Below are 21,233 nucleotides of genomic sequence, written 5' to 3'. Positions count from 1 at the left end.
CTCTTTAATTTGCATTTTGGGAGTAGCTACAGGTTATAAGTGGTTAGTATATGCTTCCTTTGTTTCTTAAATAGTGAAGTAATAATTCCACATGGATATGGGCTGCTGTTAATATGGGAAGTAATTAGAAGCTGTGAAAGAACCCAACAAAGACACGAGAGACTCTTGAGAAAACGTGTAAATATTCCTACCCCAAGTTTGCTTTACTAAAGTGGATAAAGTATGATGTTTTAGCAAAACCATTATGTCTATTCCACTCTCCTCTTCCCCAGCAAAACGGTAATCCTCATTTACTGTCACATTAAGAGTGGATGTAATGCACATATACTGACGCCGCCTTCAGTGTTTTTTCTAGCTGTGTGAGGCGCGATCATCCCATTATTTAAAGGGGGGGAGCATTCATCCTTTGTCTCAGGCACTGAGATTGAGTTGGAATCAGGTCAGCTTCATTTCAGAGTGAGTTCTTTCTGCCTCGTCCCATTTGAGAATTGAGCAATGTGTTGTCTTGGAAATTTATTTCTGTATTTTTGTCTGTATTCATAGCATAACAGTATTTGAAAAATAGCTAAAATATTCAAAATTTTGTAAATTATTTAAAAAGCAGTGCTTAGTAGTCCCTTTATACTAATAGAATATATAGTTAAATAGAAAGAAAGAAATAGAAATTACCTTTTGACGATCCAACTTGCTTACTATTAATATTTTGAGGTATGCTCTTTGAAACTTGCTTTCTCTGTGTGTGTATGTTTAATTAGTGGATAATATTGTTTATTCTATTTGATGCCAACTTGTGAATTACTCTTGTGATTTATAAATTTTATTCTTTAAAATTTATATCACTTTTTTTCTTCGGTAACCTTTGAAATTAATCTATTATGAAATTGTTCCATGTCAGGTATAGTAATTGCATAATATTTCATTGGATGTGCACAGCAAAATTTAATTAATTTTCTTATACTTGATTTGTTTTTCTTCTTTATAAATTGAATTGCACTAGTTTCCTTGATAACTATATTAGTCTGTAATTATTTCCTGGGAATAACTTCATAGAAGTGAAATTAGTTGGTCAAGTTCTATAGCTATTAAAGTTTTAGGTAATTGTTTTTAAATTATGTTCTTAAAACTTCACCAGTTTCCATTTTGAACATAGTTTGTACCAATTATATTACTATGTCCTGTATTTCAGGACTATAGATTGTAAACAGGTCACTGGTTTATGTATTATAACCTATTTAGGTTATGTGATTTATTAAAGTAGACATTATATGCCTCTTTTTCGTTGTGATCAGACTTTGTAATATGCTACAGATTAGTGGTTCTTAACTGGTATCGGTGTGTGAAGCTTTAATCGATCATCTTACTTGGGTCCCATCCTAGATTTATCAAATCAGATCCTCTGGGCCTGTGGTGCAGATTTCCTGCTGTACCATAAGGTCATGCTTAAGCACACTTCTGCTGCATCCAGTGTTGTTCCTGCCCTACTCCATTTCTGTAATGAGAAGATTATTGTTAATGAAAGAGTCCACTTGGGGACACTAAACCACCCATCTCTGTGACAGAAGGATGACCTACTATTATGAATAGGCGTTGACTAAACGACAATATCTCATAGACATACATATCAGGGTTCTTGGGGTAAAACTGTTATTTTTATTTATCATTTGTAGGTCTGCAAAAGATGATTTTACATCAATTATTGGGAAATGTCAAGGTAAGAGTTTCCAAAATATTGAAATATGAAAAATTTAAATTTGTAATGGTGTACAATGTTTCTGTAAAGTTTGAATAGATATTCCCAAAATGTTTACTAGTAAGATCTTTTTATGCCTTTATTAAACTTATTTAAGAAATTATAGTTGTTTAATTTTTTAATCTTTAAATATTTTGATTTAACATGTATACTTTTTGGACTTTGAAATTTAAATTGTTTTAATATATTCAAGGTTTTTGAAAAGAGTATTTGTAAGTACTGTAGTCTTTTATTTTGGAGTCAGTGCAGGGATAAATAGTTATAAGTTCTAAGTTTTTCAGATAAAAACTAATAAAAAGTTTGGGATTTGATCTTTCTTACTAATTCGTCTGAGTTCAATATTAGATATTTTGTTTTATGGAGAGAAAGCTAACACTCTTGCCTCATTTGTAGTATCTGCAATATCCACATAACTTTAAAATATTAAGTTACAGAGAAATTATGGGCTATTATATGTACAACTTTCACAATCAAGTAGTGTCGAATGATAGCTACTATGAAGTGCTAAACAGTAACTCTTAGGTACTATGACTGTGTCTAAAATTTCTCAGTTGATGGCTTCTGACTGTGGAACATGGTTCTTATGTTGTAACTCAGGATTATTCTTAGCCTACCCATCTTCTTAGTCAGGTCACCATTGCTGCGATGAAACCCAATGACCAAACACAACGTGGGGAGGAAAGGCTTTATTAGGCTTACACTTCCACATCACTATTCATCGCAGAAGGAAGTCAGGACAGGAACAGGGCAGGAACCTGGAGGCAGCAGCTGATGCAGAGACCATGGAGGGTGCTGCTTACTGACTTGCACCTCATGGCTTTCTCAAGCTGCTTTCTTACAGAACCCAGGACCACCCACAATGGCTGGGTCCTCCCCCATTAATCACTCATTAAGGGCATGCTTTACAGGCTTGCCTGCAGTCTTACAGAGGCATTTTCTTAATTAAGGTAGACTTTTAACTTCAGTTGACATTAAAACTAGCCAGGACAATATCCTGTGAGAGTTTTTTTGTCAGGTGCCCCATGTTGTAGTGAAAAGCGTTTTTCTCAGCCCCACTGTGCCTTTTTCCCATGAGCTTTTACAGAGCATTCGCTAACCAGCCCTGCCTTTGTGCGGTCAGGTGGCAGCTCTTCTCCAGACCTTTCCTCTGTGTTCTCTTCCTCACCCTTTGTCAATGTCTGTGATTCTCTGATACTTGTCTGCCTGCATAGCAACCCTTACCCGGAGTTTGCTTTTCCCAATTTAGATGATGGTTTCTTTTCTAATTACTGTGACAAGAGTATTTGACCAAAAGAACTTCAGGAAGAAAGCATTTATTTTGGCTGGCTCAGGTTTTACAGCCCATCATGGAGGCAGAGTGTGTGACCACTGGTTCCATGAGCTAAGTAGTCTGGAAGCACAGAGAGGAGAGTAGGGCCAGGGTGGGTCGGAAAAAGCTGATCCACTTCCCTAAGCATGACTGCACTTTTAAAATATCTATAATTTCTCAGATAGTACCGCCACCTGGGGGCCAAATGTTCAAATACATGAGTTTATGGGGAATATTTCACAATCAAACCCTAAGAGATTGTAAATTCTTTGAAGGCAGGGCTCCTTTTTTACTCCACTTGAAAAAAAGATTCCTAGTGCTTAGCAGGCTTTCCCACACAGGGTCCCCACACACCATAGTCACATAGATTTCTAGTGCTTAGTATGCTTCCCACACATGGTAATTACATGCATTTCTAGAGCCTGGCATCCTTCCACACACATGGTCCCCATACCTGGCAGTTACACTTCTAGTCCCATACATTGTGATTACATAGATTTTTTTTGACTCTGTTAAATTGGTAATGATATGTGGGAGCTAGGAGATTTTTTTTTTATGAATGAGTATGAATTTGTCCTTGGCTAATTTTGGAAACTTTTGAGACTAAATATTTATTTTATGTTTGTATACTATAGTACATATGTACATTTTTAATAATTGTGCCATTCATGCTTAGTATTTCTATTGTGTACAGTGTGTATACAAACCACAATAGGACCTTGTGCATTGATAAGCCCTTTCTGGGGAGTAGCCTTTTCGTGATAATAAGGAGAAGCAATGTTTAAATGTTCACTGTTAACTTGGAACTCAGGTATATACTGAATTTACTTCATGCACTTTGCTCAGCAATAGTTGCTAGATTAGGCTGGTTCTGAATAAGGATCAAGGTATCTACAGAAGAGTCATGTGAGCTGTTCAATTACCTATCCGTCAGTGTAGCTTTCTTGCTGCTGAAGGCTTGTGGAGTCTGAGATAGGTTTCTTCTGAGCATGCTCAATGTTGGAGTGATGCTGACTACAGGGAAGGGCCCTTTGAGTGTTTGCATTAGGCACTTGCTCTTAGCCAGTAGGTAAACTGAAAAGTCACGAGTTAACATGAAAATAGGAAGCCTGAGTCTTCTGTATTTCATACAAATTGTATTTGTAAGATTTTTTTAGTGCGTACAGTTAATGTGGCAGCCTAGATGAGATAATGCGGTGAGAAGTAATGGTTTATTTTGTTGGCTTCTGTATGTGGGAATTTATGACCTTAATGCTGCATTAATGGCTTCTCTCCATTTCGTATAATGTGAGGCAATGATCATTTGCTTATTACTTGACTCGTCTTTATGGGAATCACTCCCATATGCCAAATGATATTTCATGTGTGTGCTTGGAAAAGACGAGCCAGATTGTTGTTAATGCATTTTTGAGACTACATATTGCAGAGTCTGCAAACTGAAATAGGAGCTATTTGGTTCCACTTTGATATTTTTCAATTACTGTTTTATAAAAGATAGGCCATTTGAGAATGTTTGAAATGTGGGCTGGAAGTTGTTTGGCTCTGTTCACCAGACCATTGATGGTAATTCAGTCTTCTTTTTCTGCCTTAAAAATAGCAGATAGGATAAGACTTTTGAAGATCTGTTGTGTTGAGTTTTTCGTTCTCTTGTCTACTACTGTAGGAATGCCAAGAGAGCCCATTGCCTTCCAATCCAGGGTTGGTGGGCTGATGGTCCCTGGTTACCTCTTACTTTCCAAATCCTCATCAGCTTACTGTTAGATGCTATGTGAGCATCTACATGAAAATTATCAGGAACATAAACTATTTGAAATGCCCAGACTTTAAAATGAAATTTTCAGTTTTCAAAGTGTGAGTCTAATGTCTCATTATCCAACACCCATTTACTGTTTTTTTTTATTTTTTAGTGAAAATATTTTTTAATTGAAAATGTAGTGCACATTCTTAGTAGCAACCAAGGATGAGCAAAAGTAGACATTAAAAAAAACTCAATCAAGAGATAAGTATTGCTGATTTTTTAGGAGTTTTCCTCTAATACCTGTAGCAAAATATGTTCTATAGAAGTAAAATGTGATGAAGTCTGTGCTCTCTGCTTGATGTGATGGCTGTGAACTCTCTTTATGTTAGATGGACACAGTATTCAGATTATTAAGAGAACCCTAGACATTCCGATAAAATTGATCTCTGAGTAGCAAACAATTCAGTATCGTATTGAATTCCCTCCGGATCAAGGCCATTACTAGGTCTTTATGCAGGCACAGTCATCAAAATATAGAACCTGCATTCACAAAGGATATAGATATGTACTTGTTTTCATGTCCTTCTGGTTTTATAATTTGATAGTGCTGGTCTCAAAATAGGAGTGGGTATTGCTGCTTTTTTATTTCCCAAAGAGTGTATAGAGTCTGTATTAATTTTTCTTTAAATGTTTTATAGAATTTATGAAAAAAGTTGACATTTTTTTTAAAAGCAGGATTCAGTTCAGTTTAAAAAACATTTAAAAAATTTTGGGTTTTGCATGAAATCTTTCTTTGAATAGTACAAGTCATAGCTATAAAGTTGTTTATAACATTATTTTATATTCTCTATTATTACTTTACTGTCCATTGAGACTGTACTGATCTCTCTTTGCTTGTTTCTGTAACTTACACCATCTTTTCTTTCTCTTCATTCAGGCCAGAATTTTGTCAGTTTACTAATGTTCTTCAGTAATAAAAAATCGGTTGTTGGTTTCTTTTTGTTATTGTTGTTTCTGTTCTTTGATTTTTGCCTTTATCATTTTTTCTTCTGCATACAGAGTTTAAGTTGCTTTCATTTTGCTAGGTGGGATATGAAAATTTAGATAATTAATTTCAAACCCCCTTTCGTCTCTGTATTTGTTTATTTATTTACTTTATAATTTATCTGAGTCATGGTTTGCTACTTAGCCCAGGCTGGCCCGGGGCTCACCATCCTCCTTGCCAATATTCCCAGCTCATAGTCTGTTTTTATCTCATATATGTGCCTGGCAGGAAGTCTTTGATTGGATTTTACCTTTTTCATACTCTAAGTATTCTGTCATTTAATTGGAACGTTTAGAACATTTATATTTAACACAGTTACTAATTTGGTTAGCATTAAATCTGTCTACTCTGTCTTTCTATTTGTTCCATTTGTGATGGGCAGCCTAGCTTGAAATTTTTTATTTTATTTATTTTAATAATAAATCTGATACTATAGTTGTAATGAATCAAGTAATACAGGGAAGTAGAAAAAAGTAATAAATTAATCTTTTATTTATTTACATTTTTCTTAGGTTTTTAAATTAGTAACTTAAAATAACCCTTCCATAATCTTGTGTACACATGGATTGGCTTTTAAAAAATGGGGTATATTTAGTTTTCTTCAAGTTATTATGTATATGTATATACGTAATATATTCCATCTTCACTTCTTAGATTGTATCTTCTTGTAATACACCATTGCCTATACTTAAAAACTCTTGGTTGTACTTTTTCTTTTCTTTTTTTTTTTTTTTTTTTTGGTTTTTTGAGACAGGGTTTCTCTGTGTAACTCTGTAGACCAGATTGGCTTCTAACTCACAGGGATCTGCCTGTCTTTTCCTCCCAAGTGCTGGGATTAAAGGTGTATGCCACTACCACCCAGCTCTTGGTTGCACTTTAATGTTGTGGATTTTTAGAGGAGCAGAACTCAGTGGGTTAGTTTTATTAACTCTCTAGGTTATTGCTGCATAAACTTAATGTACTTGTGACCCTTACTTGTCTATGAAATTTGTATGTCCCCAGGACTATAAACTAGGTCTGTAAATAAAATATTTACTGAAAATAAACCATACAAAATGTATTTAAAGTATTTTGGCATGTATATATATACATATATATATATACACACACACACACACATATATATACATACATACGTATATGAGTATATTCACATATAATCTTGCCTTTTATTAAAGAGGAAAACAAACCTTCATACTAATGAGATAGATGAACTTGATTATGTGGTACCACACGATGTAAAGAATTTTTAGTGTTTTGCAGAGTTTGATTGACACTTTGATTTTGTAGTTATCAATACTGAGAATATGCTTCACATAAATTCATAGTACCAAATGGCAGAAGTATGTTTAAGACCATTTAGAAATTGTGGGAAGTTGTGTCTTAATTCTAAACCAAAATTCTTTGAACAGTTTCTCAAGCAATCAACACAAGTAGCAGTTTTAAAACTGAACGTTCTAACACAATACAGTCCAAATATTTAATACATGCTAAGAAATAATGATAGGAAAGTATTTAAAGTCTTTGTTTTCTATAAACAAAGTATATTTTGTATAAAAGCGGAAACTTTTGTATGTGTGGGAAAGAGACTATTACACACAGGCATTTTTGAGTCTGAGTGAGGATTTCAGGGAGTCTTCCTTGGTGCTGTATGTTCTAACATGCCCTGCAAGTGCAAGGTGCATGTGTTGTGTGCTCAGAACCTGCAGTGCAGCTAGGGAGTACAGTATGGGTGGATGCTGACAGGTGCACTTCAGGTTTATTATGTGTTTGCTTTTGAATCAATTTTTGGTCATCGTGTATCCAGAATCTCTTATCATTCTCAACTTTTTCTTGACCCCCTCAGTTAGATTTGCCACCTCATAAGGCAACACAGTTTAAGAATGTAGGCTCTGGGCTTCTGATTACTCTCAATTCTGTAAGTATTTTGAGTAGGTTACACTTGAGTCCTTTCTAGTCTAGGGCATGTTCAGCATTTATCAGAGCTCTAGCCTCAGTAGGCTGCTTTGCTTGTGAGGTAATGGAGCCAGAGTTTGCCATGGTTTGTGTCTTGAAGTAGGTTTCTGGGAACTAGTATGTCGAATGAAGAATTCGATCCCTTTAGGAGATAAGGTACTTAATATTTATGTTAGCTACAGCCATTAAAACTGTTAGCTCTCACTGGGCGTTGGTGGCGCACGCCTTTAATCCCAGCACTCGGGAGGCAGAGGCAGGTGGACCTCTGTGAGTTCGAGGCCAGCCTGGTCTACAAAGGGAGATCCAGGACAGTCTCCTAAACAATACAGAGAAACCCTGTCTCGAAAAACCAAAACAACAACAACAACAACAACGAAAAACCCAAAAAACAAAAACAAAAAAACAAGCTGTTAGCTCTCTTTATTATGCATTGTTTAAAATTTCTCTCTCTTTTTTTTATTCTAGTTCCAAAAGACCCAAAGCCCCAGTGGAGACGGGTAGCATGGAGTTATGACTGCACACTCCTGGCTTATGCTGAAAGCACAGGGACCGTAAGGGTGTTTGACCTCATGGGAAGTGAGCTCTTTGTCATTTCCCCGGTATGTGTACATTTTAAATCAACACTCCCCCATCCCCCGCTTGTGTGTGTGTGTGTGTGTGTGTGTGTGTGTGTGTGTGTATGTGTGTGTGTTTGTGTCTTCTATGTATGTTACAATGGATGAATGTGAAGAGAGGTGAAATACAAGTATAAATGAGAATATAAGCTATGTTCCAATACTTAGCATTTACATAATTGTACTTATGTCGTTTTTTTCTTTATATTTGTTAATGTACTTTATAGGTGTGAGACATTTTATGACAACCAATGAACAAAAATGATTAAATTCTTAAGGTCAGGGGATGTCTGAAATAAAGGAGTTCATTGAGTCAATGAGGTAGAGACTAAGGATCAGGTCCAGGGGATATTTTCCCTGACTCAGAGGAGCAAGGTTCTATGCCTGTCTCCTGGACTCAGAGTGAAGAGTTGTTTGGTAGACTTAGGAGAAGGAAAGCACTGTTTACAGTGGGTCTACATTACCATAAAAAGGAGGGGGGGCAGATAATGTGAAGCAGGGAAGCTTAGGGTGTGAGGGCCATGGTCAGGAGAAGTGGCTGTTTATGGATTGGCTAGCTGAACAGCCAGGAAACATTGCATGTGGGCCTGGTGGTTGGTCCTGATGGGATTTAAGTCACAGTTTCGGCAAGAACACTGTGTTTGCCTCATGCTTTGCTTTCTCCTACTACTGTCCCTCCATTTTCTGACCCTCGTAATTATATTTAGGACATGTCAGTTTTTCTTTTATCATGGTATGGATTGTTGATAGACTACAATGAGGGAAGAAATCTGTGGGCTGTTGCAACAGAAGCAACTTCTAGAGAAACTGAACTTACCTTAAAAGTACAGGAATTAAAACAGAGAATAGAGAAAGAGTAATGGACTGATTTAAGAAGTTAATGTTGAGAGCCAGTGATACAGGGAATGATTTTCCTAAGAAAGAGCAAGTGGAAACATGAAAAGAATGAACAGAGCTTATATTGTAGGGGTTCCACAAAACCTAACTAAGGTTCAAATTACCATTTAACAGGCTAGTGCTGTCCAGTAGGACTGTGACGAGAGTTATCTATGTGGTTGAGTATAATTTTACATTTTCAAGAAGTTGTAATAAGGGACATGTGAAATTTATGGAGGCTGTATTTTATTTAATTGCAGTATGTCCATCACAGGGTCATTTTAACATGTAATCATTATGAAATGTTGTAAGATGTTTTGCGTTTTTTGCCTTGGTACTAAATGTGAAATTTGGCGTGTGTTTTGATATTTTCATATTTGTAGACTCTTTGTTTGAATTATGTCTGTGTGGTGTTTATTGTATAGTTCTAGATCATGAAGAATTATTTGAAATATTGGAGAGAAGCCTTCTCTTGTCCCTCCACTTTTTTGAATTTACTTTTTGTGGGTCTGCAACTACATTTTTACAAGAGACAGATTAACATAATAAATGTTTATTGATACTTAAATTTTTGCATGCATGGGGCTTTATAGAAAAGTGAAACCCAAAGAAACGGTTTGAGCCAGGAGCTTTTGCACTGTTTTAACAGAGGCTTGTAGAATGTGGAGAAGTGACCACACAAGGGAAATGGAGTGTGGCTCTAGGGTTGGTGCACTGTGGGAAAATGATGTGCAGATAGATAAGGGGCCTAACTGATCTTTAAGAGGCTAACAGACTTATTGTTGTGCCTCTCTTTCCTCTGCCTGCTCCAGAGGGACACTATCACCAAAAGAAAGTTGCACCCCATTCTTAAGTAAGGGGAGAATAGAGATCCTTGCCCGTCCATTGATTCTTAGTTGTCTTTAGCCTAAAATAGTCTTCATGCCAAGATGGAGCATTCTTACCATGTTCTAGGTGGATACTGTTATGTATGCCTCCAAAGGTGTTTAGACTTTCAGATCTCTGTCAGCACTGTCAGATAGTTGCTTGATGGAAAAGCTGATGTTGAGTGCTGCATTCTAAGTTGCTGAGTAGCCACATGGAAAGTACCTTAAGTCTTTTTACTGTAGACCGTTGCAGTGGAGATTAATACTTGAAAGCTTATGTCTGGAAAGCACCAAAATGGTGGCATCTCCTGCTTTTCTTTTTCCTCTTTGTTTTACAGGGAATCTCAATAGAAATGTGCTTATTTATAAGGTTGAGTATTTCAAGGTGCCTAGTGTGTTTCTAACTGGTTAGGAACCTGGTCTAAACTTGGTGTCACTGCCAATGTCTGGGATGCTGTCGAGACAGGCATGCACTAATCTCTCTGCTATCTCTATAGTAATTTAATTTCCTCCTGTTTTCAGGCATCTGGCTTTGCTGGTGACTTGAGCTATGCCATTGCTGGGTTGGTATTTTTAGAATACAAAGCAAGTGCACAGTGGTCTGCAGAGCTCTTGGTCATCAATTACCGAGGAGAACTTAGAAGTTACCTTGTCAGGTAAAACCACATTGAAAATCATTTTGATATATGTTTATTTTTCTTTGGCTTAGTATCAGGTATTAATATTGAAAGTATTTATCATACTATGAAAAACTGCAAATATATTAGGTACTTTGAAAGACTTATATAGTGAATGCTCATACATTTGTTTCTTATATTTCATACTGTGTTGGAAACATCAGATGCTTGAGAATGCATATTATTAAGAGTTCATTATTTGCTCATAGTTTTTTTTGTTTTGTTTTTGAGTTGGAATCAGCATGTAGTGGGATGCACAGATATTAATTGTAACTCTCTGTGAGTTTGTTAGGTGCCAGATTTGTACCATTCAGACCTCTGTCAAGAAATAGAACATTGTTACTGGATTGGAGAGCTCCCTCCTCCTCCTCTCCCCCACATCTACCCATGACAACTAACATTTTCAAATGTTTTATTTTTAATCATAAATTAGTTTTGCCCATTGAAACAGTTCACATCAATGGAATCATATACAATCTTTTCCCAAATATCATTTATTTTGCATATTTTGAAATTCATGAATTTTTTATATATTACTTTGTTTTTAAACTATGATTTCATCTTTCATGAATTATGTAAATATATTTACATATAGATACACAGATAGCTCATGGTTTGTTATTCTTTTGTAGATAGACTTTCCAGTTTAGGGCTGTGGCAAACTGAACCGTTCTTGACCATTGGATCATGGCACAGATTATACTATGGCCATTCTTGCATAAGTCTTTATGGATAAACATTTTTATTTCTCCTGGGTTCTTTTCTCCCAATGGGATTGCTGGGTCATAGGGTGATATAGTTTATTTTTACATGAAACTTTCAGACTTTTCAACAATATGGCTGTATCAGTCATTTCTCTACTGTAGTGTGTCTGGTTGTTTTATATCCTCAATAGTATTTGGTGTTGTCTGTCCCTAAAGACTGGCTGCTAAAGGATCCACTGGTGTGCATGGTGGTTTAATGACATTTATTTCTGTTTTGCTTTCTTTAACTTAGTGTTGGAACAAACCAGAGCTACCAAGAGAGTCACAGTTTCAACTTTAGTGGTCATTATCCTCATGGGATAAATACCGCTGTTTACCACCCTGGCCATAGGTAAGCAGTCGTCTGTTCTCTTATTTACTGGACTGTTAGGTTCATATAGAAATCTGGATGTTTTCATTCTGTATTTTGTGTATAGTTGTGTTTAATATCTGTAATATTGTCCTCATATTCTGATTCCTCTGCCTCTGGCCTGGCTCAGTGAACTTCTCTGAACCAGACAAGACACTGGAAATTTCATTGAGAAATCTGTCATGTTCTAATAGCCTCCTAGGCCTATTCTTTCTTTTAAAAAAATTTTTTTAAAAAACATTAATTAATTAATTAATTAGTTTAATGTATACTGGTGTTTTGCTTGTATATCTTCTGTGTGAGGGTGTCAGATACCCTGGAACTGGAGTTAAGATAGTTGTGAGCTGCCATGTGGGTGCTGGAAATTGAAACCAGGTACTCTGGAAGAGCATCTAGTGCTCTTTGTTTTTTTTTTTTTTTTTTTGGTTTTTACGAGACCGGGTTTCTCTGTATTGTTTTGGAGGCTCTCGGTCCAGCCCGGCCTCGATTAAAGGCGTGCGCCACCACCGCCCGGCTCATCCAGTGCTCTTAACTGCTGAGCCATCTCTCCAGCCCCACCTTTTCTGTCTTATCTATACGTAACACCCGTCTCGGGGCTATTTGGAGGACTGCAAGAGGACCATGTATGCAGTTCCTTCCTGTGAAAGGGTCTCGGTAGATTTCACCTGATTGCTTGTTATTTGCGTGGTACCTTTCAATACTTGTCCCCCATTCTTCATAGTTTCTCTGCTTCATTATTTACCTACCTCCTACACTGAAGTTCACTGGAAACTGTGAATGTCTCTACTTTTAGTGACTTTTCCTCTTTTGTTATTTGAGACTGAAATTGACGTGTATTTTATAAGTTGGCCAAGTTACCTGTCTGGTTCTGTAAATGGAAAGAGTATCAGAGTTTGAGTCAGATGAAAGAAACATGAGTTTTGAATTTTTTTCCTTTTTTTTTATTGCTTTGATTTTAAATAGCTTGCTTCACATGTCAATCCCAGTTCCCCCTCCCACCCCTCCTCCTGTACCTCCCTACCATCCCCCCCCAGCCTCCCACCCTATCCCCACTTCCTTCCACATAGGGGATATCTAGAGTCGGTCATTTCACTCAGGGCAGGGTCCAGGCACTCCCCTAAGAGTCCAGGCTGAGAGAGCATCTCTCTTTGTGTTATGGACACATGAAGTCTGTTTGTATGCCAGGGATAAACACTGATCCACTGCCCAGGGCCCCATAGGTTGCCCAGGCCTCCTCACTGACTCTCACACTCAGGAGGTCAGGATCAGTCCCATGCTGGCCTCCCAGCTGGCCGTCTGGGGTCCAATAGCTTCCCCTTGTTCAGATCAGCTGTCTCCTGGTTTTGCCAGCCCATTCTTTGCCAATTTTCTCATTGCTCCTCTCTGTCACTGGGTTCCATGGATTCAGTTCAGTGTTTAACTGTGGGTGTTTGCCTCTGCTTCCATCAGTCACTGGATGAAGGTTCTAGGATGGCTATAGACATCAAGTTCATTATCAGGAATGGGCATTTAAGGTGGTCTCTTCACTATTGCTTAGATTGCCAGTTGGTGTCATCCCTTTAGATCACTAGAGGTCTCACTGGTGCCAGATCTGTCTTCTACCCTATGACTCCCTCTATTATGGTTTTCTCATCCTGTTCTCCCCCTATTCTATCCCCCACTCAACCCTCCTGTTCACCCATGACCTACTCTCTCTTCCTCTTCTCCCCCTCTCTTCTTCCCAGCTCCCACTCCCCCCACCCCTTGCCATGTTCCCAATCTGTTCAGAAGATCTTGCCTGATTCCTCTTCTCTGGGATACCATGCATATCTCTCTTAGGTTCTTTCCTGTTTCCCAGACTCTCTATCAGTGGAAGTGCAGACTGGCACTATCCTGATCCATGTCTAAAATCCATATTTGAGTGAGTACATACCATGTTTGTCTTTTTGTGACTGGGTTACCTCACTCAGGATGGTTTCTTCTAGTGCCATCCATTTACCTGCGAATTTCAAGATTCCATTGTTTTTTCTGCTGAGTAGTACTCCATTGTATAAATGTGCCACATTTTCTCTATCCAGTCTTCGGTTGAGGGGTTGCTTCCAGGTTCTGGCTATTATAAATAATGCTGCTATGAACATAGTGGAGCAGATGCCCTTGTTGTATGAATTTGCATCTTTAGGATATATGCCTAAGAGTGGAATTGCTGGGTCTTGTGGTAGATTGATTCCCATTTTCCTGAGGAATCTCTATACTGATTTCCAAAGTGGCTGTACGAGTTGGCACTCGCACCAGCAGTGGAAGAGTGTTCCCCTCTCTCCACATCCTCTCCAGCATAAATTGTCTTTGGTGTTTTTGTTTGTTTTGTTTTGTTTTTCGAGACAGGGTTTCTCTGTATTGTTTTGGAGGCTGTCCTGGAACTCACTCTGTAGACCAGGCTGGCCTTGAACTCACAGATATCCGCCTGCCTCTGCCTTCCCGAGTGCAGGGATTAAAGGCGTGCGCCACCAACGCCCGGCTGGTGTTTTTGATTTTAACCATTCTGACAGGAGTAAGATGGTATCTCAAAGTTGTTTTGATTTGCATTTCCCTGATGGATAAGGATGTTGAGCACTTTCTTAAGTGTCTCTTGGCCATTTTAGCCTCCTCTATTGAGAATTCTCTATTTAGTTCTGTATCCCACCTTTTAATTGGACCCTTTGGTGTTTTGGAGACTTGCTTCTTGAGTTCTTTGTAAATTTTGGAGATCAGCCATCTGTCAGATGTGGGGTTAATGAATATCTTTTCCCATTCTATGGGCTGCCTTTTTGTCTTGTTGACTGTGTCCTTTGCCCTACAGAAGTTTCTTAGTTTCAGGAGGTCCCATTTGTTAATTGTCGATCTCAGTGTCTGTGTTACTAGTATTATGTTCAGGAAGCAGTCTCCTGTACCAACTCGTTGAAGAGTATCTCCCACTTTCTCTTCTAAGAGTTTCAGTGTCGTTGGATTTATGTTGAGGTCTTTGATCCATTTGGACTTAAGTTTTGTGCAAGGTAATAGACATAGATCTATCTGCAGTCTTCTGCATGCCAATACCCAGTTATGGCAGTACCATTTGTTGAAGATGCTTTCTTTTTTCCATTGTATAGTTTTAGCTTCTTTGTCAAATATTAAGTGTTCATAGGTGTGTGGGTTAAAATCAGGATATTCAATTCAGTTCCATTGGTCTACTAGTCTATTTTTGTGCCAATACCAAGCTGTTTTCAGGACTATTGCTCTATAATAGAGCTTGAAGTCAGGTATGGTGATGCCTCCTGAAGTTCCTTTATTGTATAGGGTTGTTTTGGCTATCCTGGGCCTTTTGTTTTTCCATATAAAGTTGATTATTGTTTTTTCAAGGTCTGTGAAGAATTGTGCCAGTATTTTGATGGGGATTGCATTGAATCTGTAGACTGCTTTTGGCAAGATTGCCATTTTTATTATGTTGATCCTACCAATCCAAGAGCATGGGAGATCTTTCCATTTTCTGGTATCTTCTTTGATTTCTTTCTTTAAAGACACAAAGTTCTTGATATATAGGTCTTTCTCTTCTTTGGTTAACATTATCCCCAGATATTTGATGCTGCTTATGGCTATTGTAAAGGGTGATGTTTCTCTGATTTCTTTCTCAGCCACTTTATCATCTGTATATAATAGAGCCACTGATTTTTTTTTTTGAGTTAACCTTGTATCCTGCCACTTTGCTGAAGGTTTTTTTTTTTTTTTTTTTTTTCAGCTCTAGGAGTTCCCTTGCGGAGTTTTTCAGGTCACTTATGTAAACTGTCATATCATCTGCAAATAGTGGAAGCTTGACTTCTTCTTTTCCTATTTGTATCCCCTTGATCTCCTTTTGTTGTCTTATTGCTGTAGCTAGAACTTCAAGTACAATATTGAAGATATATGGAGAGAGTGGACAGCCTTGTATTGTTCCTGATTTTAGAGGAATTGTGTTGAGTTTCTCTCCATTTAGTTTGATGTTAGCTGTTGGTTTACTGTATATTGCTTTTTTTTTTCCTTTGGTTTTTTGAGACAGGGTTTCTCTGTATTGTTTTGGAGGCTGTCCTGGAACTCGCTCTGTAGACCAGGCTGGCCTTGAACTCACAGAGATCCACCTGCCTCTGCTTCCTAAGTGCTGGGATCAAAGGTGTGTGCCACCAACGCCCGGCTTGTATATTGCTTTTATTATGTTCAGGCATGTTCCTGTTATCCCTGATCTCTCAAGGACCTTTATCATGAAGGGGTGCTGGATTTTGTCAAAGGCTTTTTCAGCATTTAATGAGATGATCATGTGGTTTTTCTTTCGCAGTTTGTTTATATGGTGGGTTACATTGATAGATTTTTCTAATGTTGAACCATCCCTGCATTCCTGGGATGAAGCCTACTTGATCATAGTGGGTGATTTTTCTGATGTGTTCTTGAATCCGATTTGCTAGTATTTTATTGAGTATTTTTGCATTGATGTTCATGAGGGAAATTGGTCTATAGTTCTCTTTCTTAGTTGTGTCTTTGTGTGGCTTGGGTACCAAGGTAATTGTAGCCTCTTAAAAAGAGGTTGGCAGTGAGCCTCCCGCTTCTATTGTGTGGAATACTTTGAGTGTGTGTGAATGTGTGAGAGTGTGTGAGTGTGATAGTGTGAGTGTATGAGTAAGTGTGTGTGTGTGTGTGTGTGTGTGTGTGTGTGTGTGAGTGAGTGAGCATGTGTTCCCCCATCCTTTCAGCTCTAGGAACCCATTGCTGCAGATCTGTGTAGGTTATGTGCTTGCTGCCTCACTGTGAGTTTATATGCGTATCAATTCTCTTGATTTATAGAACCTTGTTTTCTTCATCCCCTCTGCCTTTTGCACTATTTCTGCCTCCTCTTTCAAAGGGTTCTCTCAATCCTCAAGGGGAGATATTTGATGGATACATCACATTAAGGCTGAGCATTTCAAGGTTTTTCACTCTCATCATATTGTTTGGTTATGGGTTTCTGTATTTGTCCCATCTGCTGCAGGAGGCAGCTTCTCTGATGGTGACTGAATAAGGCACTGATCTATGAGTATAGCACAATGTCATTAGGAGTCATTTTATTGCTATATTTTTTTTTCTAGAACAGTAGTATTTGGTTTTCCCCTAGGTCTCTGGGTTATCTAGTCTCAGATTCTTGGCCACCCCGGCAGTGTTGGGGATGGGTTCTGTCACGTTGAGTGGGCCTTAAATCCAGTCAGATAATGGTTGATTATGCCCACAAACTTTGTGTCACTGTTGCACCAGTGTATCTTGCAGATAGATCACTCTTACAGCTGGGGTGATGTTTACCTTTCTCATTTGGTAGTGTGAAGAGTACTTTTCAGTACCAAAACTCTAGTCCAAGGGGTGAAGGCTCTCGGTAGGCTCTTGCTCCATTTTCAGTGAGTTATGCAGGTGGTTGTCTTCAACAACCAGGGCCTTACTGTCAGTTTGTGGAGAGCCGTGAAAGTAGCCTTAGTATTTACACTCTTGGTGGTGGGATTTGTATCAGATTGAATACCTGTTGTGAAAGTGTTATCTTTGGGATGGAGCAGGTGCACCTCAGCAGTACACGGGTGTGGTACTCTGCAAAAACCCAGGAACTGAACAAAAATATCCATTCTAGTTTTAATTTGCATTTCTTTGTCTACTAATGATGTTGAACAGTTCTTTGAATATTAATTGGCTACTCATGCGTACTCACTGTGAAATGCTTACCATAGGGTCTATTTTATTTGTTACTTTGGTCCTCACATTTTGTATAATCTATATAAACTTCATGTTAATTCTGGTTGTGTGAGATGCATGGTGAATGTAAGATGGCACTTACCATTACAGTTTTTTTCTTTCTTTTGCCTTTTATTTTTATGAATGATGTTTGCATATAATTTCAAGTGTTAAGTAGTTCTAAAAAAATCCTTGCTCCAAATTCTTGCTTTTTATGAGTAGACCCTTTCAGCTATTGGTTGACTCTTTGTTTTTAAGCTTGAGGTAAAACTCTCATATTGTTGCTTTTTTGTTTCCAGTTTCACATGCTATATATTGACTTGTCTTTGTGGACAGTGGTATTTATTTTTCTTACCCATTCTGCTTGTCGTGTACAATGCTTTGCTGTTCTCCTTTATTGCTCATAGTTTTGTGAGTGCATACTGTTGTGGTTATGAATGTGCTAGCTGCAGGTGTTGACTATAATGCTCATAATACTGCACACGTTTCCATTTTTCTCAGTGAACATTGATATCTACCCTCTGAGCCCTCTGCTGGACCTTATGTAGCCTACTGTGGAAGGATCATAGGTGACAAATAGAGGACATAAAGTATGTGAGGGGCTGCTAAGTGCCCCTGGGAAAAGAGTTACAGAGAAGGAGAGTGAGGGGCAGATGATGAGTGTCTAGCTGGTGAGATGTCTGGGCAGGACAAGGTGCTTGTTGTGAAACCTGATGACTTGAGTTCATTCACATGGTGGAAGGAGATACCAGGCTTCTACAAACCGTCCTCTGATATCCACATCTGTGCTGTGGCATATGCTCTTGCACACACACACACACACACACACACACACACACACACGTAAAAAAATGTCTAGGTTACCTGAGTAGAAAAAGTAATGCCCCCTCCCCAAAGACTGGCAAGAAGGTGAAATATCTAGCTCTGAATGTCCTTGGTGTTGTCTAGGAGTAGCAGGGAGGTCAGTTTGGAAGGAGCCGGAGCCAGTTGATAAGTAGATGACCTCTCTGAGGTCAAAGAATAATGCTGAGTGCCGAATCAAGTAGAGCATTGTAGGCCAAATATGATGACACATATTCCATTTAAAGTTTACTCTCTGGTTAGTTAATTCTTGTTAATTATTAACCCCCAAATGGTGGTGCATGCCTGTAAACCCAACATACAAGAATCTAAGCACCTGAGGGCATGTTTGCTAGTGGGAGTGGTTTGTTTAATGAGTTTAGAAAGCTAGGTATATTCTCTAACTGAAGGAGATGCTCTCCTTGATTGTATAGTCATATGTAACTCTTGGTAGCAGTCGCCCTAGAGATGGATGACATTGATGTTTCTGGTTGAGAATTGCTGTCAAGCGGGAATGAATGTAAATATCCCACTGGGAATGATAAAACATTTGCTTCGTGGTTTATATTTTCATTGTGTGGCCTCTTTTTAAATGAAAGGAGGTGGAGTATTTATCACAGTTTTGTTTATTTTCTCTTTCTCTAGTAATATGAGCATGTGACATTCATCATCTACAAGGTTTTTGTAAGTGCACAATAAATCAGTCATATAGAGTTGGAATAAATTGATACCACACAAGCTCATGTTTTTTATGAAATTCATTTTATTGTCTGGTGCTGCAAGCTTTGTTCAAGAAGAGAAATTGAGGTGGTAAATTGGGTAACATGAAACAGAAATTAATTGGGCAGCTTGGGAATGTGCTCTATGGATGTGCTTGGTTATTTTCCCTTCATATCTAAGTCAGCCCAAGAAGTGCACTTTATCCTCCTTGAACATTCAGACCATCTCACACTCTAGCCCCGCCCTCTTCTCCTTCTCCTTCTGTCTCGTGTTCTGCTCTTTTCCTTTTTACTGTTTTCTTTGACCTTCTGGTTTTATCCTAGTTTATGCTGTGGTTCTGGCTGAAATCAATCCCTTACTTTCTCAGAGGAGACAACACTGAACTTATATTTTTTAAAGATTTATTTTATGTGTATGAACATTTTGCCTGAATGTGTATATGTGTACCATGTGTGTGCTTGGTACCCTCAGAGGTCAAAAGAGGGAGTCATGGAACTGGCATTACAAATGGATACTAGCCACCCTATGGGTGCTGGGAATTGAACCCAGGTCCTCTTCATGAGCAGCAAGTGCTCTTAACCACTGAGCCATCTCTCCAGCTCAGACATTGAACTTTTAGTGCATGGTGGGTGGAATGCTTGCTGGAGGAGTGTCTGGAGTGCTCCCTGTGTTTCAGGACTGTGTAGACAATCTCTGTGGTCATATGCTAATATACATTTTAAATGACGGTGACGACTTTAAACAGTGTATGGGCTTTTTTTTTAAGCTTTTGTTCTTAATTTAACTGTATATATAGGTAAACAAAATTTGATTTATTACACTTTGAGTTTCCATCAGGTCTTTGATAATGACATAGTTACTGTTAAGTATTGGCTACTTTAGACTATATCTCAACGATGTTGAAAGGCTGAGAAAATGCCTCCTGTTTTTTTGGGAGGAGTGTCCTTTTGAGGAGACACTGATGCTCACAGTTCTTGTTGATACTGGCTAACAATTAGTACAATTCAGTGATTTCATTAAATGTTTAAAGTGATTCATCTACAATTGAACGTGGTTTGCTGCCTATTACTCATCAAGATCTTCCAAGCCATGAATTTTATGGACATATGTCAGACTAGAATAAGCTGTTTTGTTATTCCATTTGTACTTGGTATCAGGAAATACTGGAGGTGTGCTTTTTTTTTAATTTAAGAAAACATGTTTATTTTGGCTTATAGTCCTAAAGGCCTAAGAGAGACAGAGAGAGGAGAGAGGAGGAGCAGTTGGGTACAGGAGAGGAAGAGGGAAGAGAGATCCCAGCCCTCATCTGGTTTCTGTACCACTAGGTTTTAATCATGGAGGTTCCCCTTAATTGTTTTACCTATTCCTAATCTCATAAACATCTCTTAGTACTATAGTTTGGTTAATTTTGTATACCCTCTTAGTACTTCACAAGGAGATCAAATTTCAACACATGGAGCCAAAGCCTTGAGGTTGCAAGCACATCATTTCCATGCCATTGCACTATTCTATATGAATAATTGAATAAATCAGAAAGAAAAAGAGGTCCTTTAGTTTGCATTTGAACATTTTATCTTTAACACTCATGTTTCATGCAGTCCATGAGAAGTACCTCATTGATGAATAATGCAAGTCATAGCTGTGCAGAGGGAGAATTCAAGTCTTTGGATGAGTGAAAATATACCGTCCTTGAAGTGAACATTGTTTTAAACCAAACTTGACACCACAGTTACAGAGAATAATGGAACATCAGCTTGCCCTTAAGTGGATGATTGCCAACTAGGGGTGAACTGGAATGCTGAAGGGCAGTAAGTTCAAGGCTGTCCCCTACACACACAGTAATCAGGGCCATGGCTGTTCTAGGAGATGGAAGAGGACATACATGGTCTTCAGGGATATAGGGAATACTTTCAAGTAATGGAGTGCTGAACACTGAAGAACTGTGCTTTATGGATACTGATGTGGTTATCCCAGGTGGGTTTCTGTTTGCTTTGTCCCTTAATCAAAACATCCATGTTTT

The 21,233-nt window shown here is 38.2% G+C and overlaps 1 protein-coding gene across 6 annotated transcripts in view; it reads left to right on the top strand.

Moving 5' to 3' along the window:
• Positions 1 to 21,233, top strand: part of Nbas (NBAS subunit of NRZ tethering complex) — a 275,296-nt gene that overhangs the window by 11,217 nt on the left and 242,846 nt on the right. For all 6 annotated transcript variants that reach the window (XM_005079052.4, XM_013119856.3, XM_013119857.3 and 3 more), the window contains exons 6-9: positions 1,668 to 1,711; positions 8,264 to 8,397; positions 10,677 to 10,810; positions 11,828 to 11,926. In XM_005079052.4, the coding sequence (XP_005079109.1) occupies positions 1,668 to 1,711; positions 8,264 to 8,397; positions 10,677 to 10,810; positions 11,828 to 11,926 (411 nt within the window). The remainder of the gene's footprint in view (positions 1 to 1,667; positions 1,712 to 8,263; positions 8,398 to 10,676; positions 10,811 to 11,827; positions 11,927 to 21,233) is intronic.

Source organism: Mesocricetus auratus, unplaced genomic scaffold (assembly GCF_017639785.1).
Source record: "Mesocricetus auratus isolate SY011 unplaced genomic scaffold, BCM_Maur_2.0 Super-Scaffold_100024, whole genome shotgun sequence".
NCBI lineage: Eukaryota > Metazoa > Chordata > Mammalia > Rodentia > Cricetidae > Mesocricetus > Mesocricetus auratus.
This window is presented reverse-complemented; position numbering and strand designations above follow the sequence as displayed.